This window comes from Fulmarus glacialis, unplaced genomic scaffold (assembly GCF_000690835.1).
Source record: "Fulmarus glacialis isolate BGI_N327 unplaced genomic scaffold, ASM69083v1 scaffold3636, whole genome shotgun sequence".
Taxonomy (NCBI): Eukaryota; Metazoa; Chordata; class Aves; order Procellariiformes; family Procellariidae; genus Fulmarus; species Fulmarus glacialis.
In genome coordinates this window covers 8,375-12,868 of record NW_009216143.1, presented here as the reverse complement: position 1 = coordinate 12,868, position 4,494 = coordinate 8,375, and the positions used below count along the sequence as shown (strand labels likewise).

The following is a 4,494-nucleotide window of genomic DNA, read 5'->3' as shown; positions in this document are numbered from 1 at the left end:
CAGGGTCAAGAACAGAGCTAGGAGCAGCACCCAGAACCTGGTTCTTTCATGTCAATCCTGCAAGCTTTAGAGCTCTGTCCCTGCTCAACAAGAATCATGAACTCTGTTCCTTGACAAAGTGTCTTTTCTTTCTAGTGTATTCAGGCGAAGGAAGAAAATCCGTCGCTCTCTTGCCAGCTTGTTCAGTCTCAGTGCCTCCAGTTCATGGCTCAGCAGCACCGTCCTCAGCAATATGGATTCCTCCCATGTAGATGATCCTTGGCCTGATGGATGCAATAAACTAGAAGCCAGACAGAGTGATAGTGGTAAGCCCTGACCAGGTACCAAGTAATCGAGCTACAACTTTGCAGTCTGTATTTAGTGGGACTTGGGTATCTCTTTCTATAGGTTTTGCAGGGGTTGTCTGCCGAGATGTGCAGGTAAAGAATAGATGAATGACAGAATTGTAAGCCGTGAATTGAGCTCCTGCTGTTAAAACAGAATATGAGTCCAGAAGGACCTTGTGCCAAAAGGGCATTTTTAGACTGACTTTGAATCCAAAGTCATCACCAGTGATGCTTATGATGGTGTCATTAATAACTGGCTCTGTCTGCTTTCACCTGGCTGCTTTAATAATTCCATTGTGTTACGCTCTATGCAGTTCTGTCTTTACTCTGTGTATCTTCTCCTGCATACATTGAACCTACCAATTCCCTACTCCTAACAATTTGGAAACCTCCCTGTGATTAAGTAATTAATCCCTCCCTTCCCCCATAAAATTCATTAACACAAATTCTCAAAGCTCTTCTTTTGTGCAGTCTCAGTTACATATCCACTTTTTGTAGGTGATTCAGACTTTTCTTCTGAACATAATAGCGATGTGCCACAAAGGCAAACTCCAGCATTTAATGGAGCCTCTCTCACCAAAGATGAGGAGTTTCTTCAGCGTGGGAAACCATTTTGTGCTTCACAATCCTGCTCTCCGTTTACGATAAATGCAAATGAAGAGACTTTGAGCAGTGCAGGTATGTTACATTCTTATCCTGATATGCCGCATTTTTAGAGTGAACTGAAAATACTCACATTAAAAATGTTGATATGGCTCCTTGTAGAACAGAATTTATTTCAAGAAACATAAATTTTAAAAGACTGCTTAAAAATAATAAAATTTTAAAATTGGTATTTATTTGTTCACTCCTCCCTGCTCACATCTTTTCCTCTCCTATTTTTAATGATAAATAGAAAAAGAAAAAAGTGGAGTGAAGAGGAAAATGGAGGAAAGAGCATGGGAACAAAAACCGAAACAGGCGATTATTTAGGAAGGCTTGTTTTCTGAGAGCATCGAGGGCACAGTGTCTCTATGGTCATGGGGGAAAAAGACTCCTGAGAGACACCCAGAGCATGAAAATTAGGTTTCCACTTTGAATCTCTTTAGGCGAATTCTCTTAAAAAAACCTGAGGACACTGGCCTCACAGGCTGAAGGTAGTCTTTGCAAACACCTCCTGTCATGTATTTACTTTCCTGAAAACTCATGAAAATTATTTTCCTGATTTTTGTTTTAGAATCCAGCACAGTGCGAAATGTCTTTTCTCAGATGGTTGCGCTGATCATGTGTTTAATCATTTCAATATGTACAAGGTAGTTTTTATTTCTTTTATTTGTTGTTTCTGACATTAATGCTTACTCCTTTTCAACTGGTGAATTAAGGGTCACATTTTCAAAGTTAGATCTATCTTACTGTGAATATATATTTTCACATGATAGTCAATGCAGGCAAATATCTGAGCTATATAGATATGAACAAAAATAAGAAATATGTACTCAGATCTGACAACTACTTTGTCAAGTGTGTTTGGACAGGGGTTTTGAAAGGCTGAGAAGAATCAAAGGGATCCGCGTCTTTCTAAGAGACCAGTATGGATGTTTCCCTCAGTCTGGGAATGCTGAGGTCTTTTTTCCTAGGAGATTATCCTTAATAGCTTAAGTAATTTAAAGTTTCAAATTACAGTTCACCTAGGAGAGTTCAGAGGGTTCATCTGCAAGAACCTTCTCTCCTCCTCCCACCCAGGCTTCACCTCTATTAACCCAATATGCATCCCTTGGTTTTTTCTAACCTTTATGGATATTGTTATGTTCTCAGATATTTTCTGGGAGGATTGTCTGCCACTTTGTTGCTGATAATTTTAGTTTGTAAGTACAGACTTTCTTTATATTCAACACACAATATTTTGCTAAGTCACATCTGAGGACCAAAATCCATCCTTGGATGTATATCCACAGCTCTTATTGATGCTAACAAGAGCAATATGTGGGCATAGGGGGACAGAATGTAACCTTCAATCAGTTACAGGATTTTGCACTTAAATTTCACAGTTCTTTTGTCCCAAGATGCTGCTATGTCATCTTTCTTCAGTCTTGACACATCTTTCAAAACAACTAAGTTTTGGTAAGTGCCTCCAAAGTCATGTGATGAATAGAGGAATTTAGAAATTTTATATTAAGAGAAAGGAGAGATTCCTTCTGTTGTTTTAATGTCAAAAGATAGAAGCCATGATCTGAAGTTGTTGATGGAGGATTTCACTTTTCCTGTTACTGATTTGTATTGTAGAAACTTTCTGTTTATTGTGAAAAAATGCCTTTTCATAATGTGCAATAAACGTTGTAACACCTATTTGTTAGCAGAAAAGGAAGGTAAACCTAATATGCCATAACATGAAGATGCGAAAGACAGAGCAAGGATAGTAACTTCTTATGAATCCAGAGGTGTGGTTTCAAGCCTTGCATGAAGTCCGCTCCTTAGGCCACCAAACTGAGCCTTTACTTTTGACTGGAAAAATAAAAACAGCTAACGATGCTGCTAGCCACATCACCACCTTCCAGGGACTACAGAATTGATATGAGTTGGCCCCACTAACCCAATGCACCGTTAGGTTCAGGACGGAGCTTTACCTTTGGCTTTTACTGTAGTCTGATAAAAGTCTTAGAAAGAAGTATTTAATCAGTCTGATGAGTTGAATAAAGGTGCTGATGTTGCTCTTTCAGATTGCTTTATTTCAAAGTTTTGCACAGAGCTGTAGCTTCTAAATCCTTCTGGAGAAAAAGACTTACATATTTAGAAGGTCTGAATTATATCTTTAGAGCAAGCTCATACGTAGGCCTCCATGCTGCAAGCATGGGTGTATGTGCTGGATTTATGAATTATCAATCTTTCATTTTTCACACAGCAGAAAATTCTTCTGAGTGTGTAAAATCTAAAATGCTGCTAAGACTAAAAACATTTGGGCTTATAGACTAAAAACATTTGGGCTTATCTGAATTTTTATGTGATGAAAATGAAGGTCAACAAGGACATCGTTTCTGAAACTGTGTCAGGGTTCAGGAGTTCAATGTATCCCAAGGGCAACAAGACAATCTGGCAGACCTCTTAGCCTCTGAATTGAGTATGTTGGAAGTTAGAAACAAGAAGGCACAACTTGGAGAGCCATATTGCAATGATAGTCTCAGATTTTGAGTATCCAAAGGTCTTACCACAACACCTCAGATACTCAAGGATGGTATGTTACACTTTCTTATTATGTCATTATTCCCAATAAAATCAAAGCCACCAGGTTAGGACTAGTGTGTTGCAAACGCATGCTCCAAAGTACTGCTTTCTCACTTCCTGAATAGTTTAGCCCTGAGTCATAAACAAAGCTGTTCTTCACAAGAGGAAAACAAATACACCTGAGAGCTTTTCAGTCACTGGTATACAGAGAATACCTCTTATGTTCATCACAAGAGAGAAGTTACCTGCTCAAACAAGTAGTCCTACAGCTTAGCTAAATTTGGCAAACCAGGACCTGCATATATACTGATTATAACAAACTGTGGTTTAAATCAGGATATACAAAAATGTATGCTTTTTCTTTTTCCCCCAGGAAATAATTGGAAAGAAAGAATAATTGGTGAGTATATGTTTAAGTTTAGAAAGAATTCCATACTTTTGGGGGTGAGCCCTATTAGGAAACAGGGTTAAGCATGCCGGAAAGGTTCCCTGGGCTTTTCATTAAAAGAAGTTTTAGCTGTCGGACCCTTGCCAGTTTTCACTGCTAATTACTCCACTTTGCTGTCTAAAACTCCTCTTTCATTTTATTTGGATGAAATATTTTTTTATTGTTTGACAACAGTTGCTAAATAGTGTAAGCTGTTAAACAAGTGCTGTGCTTCATGTTTTTCAGTAACAGGCAAAGCACGTCTTCCTTTTTCCAAGTTTAAATTGAACAGTAGGGCCAGGTGCTGTACTGCTCTAACTTGGTACCATTCCACTGGAGGAGTGAAGCAGCATCAACATGTATCAGTCCAGAATATCTGGAAAACACTTATAGATTCTTCTTTTCTCTATTCTTTTTCAGTCAAGCCTCATCCTCAGTCTCCAGTTTCTGTTTATCAAGCATTTCTAAGTCTTTGTGCAGCTCAGAACCCTTAAAACAAGAGCACCGATTTATTTGTACTTGGAGCTGGCCATCCCAGTCCTG

At 38.7% G+C, this 4,494-nt stretch overlaps 1 protein-coding gene across 1 annotated transcript in view; it reads left to right on the top strand.

Annotated features, from left to right (window-relative positions):
* Window positions 1–2,426, top strand: part of TMEM71 (transmembrane protein 71) — a gene marked incomplete at its 3' end in the record, with an annotated part of 13,991 nt that extends 11,565 nt beyond the window's left edge. Inside the window, exons 5-9 of the mRNA XM_009579182.1 lie at window positions 136–305; window positions 825–1,004; window positions 1,543–1,618; window positions 2,121–2,170; window positions 2,354–2,426. Of these exons, the coding sequence (XP_009577477.1) occupies window positions 136–305; window positions 825–1,004; window positions 1,543–1,618; window positions 2,121–2,170; window positions 2,354–2,426 (549 nt within the window). The remainder of the gene's footprint in view (window positions 1–135; window positions 306–824; window positions 1,005–1,542; window positions 1,619–2,120; window positions 2,171–2,353) is intronic.
* Window positions 2,427–4,494: the final 2,068 nt, after the last annotated feature.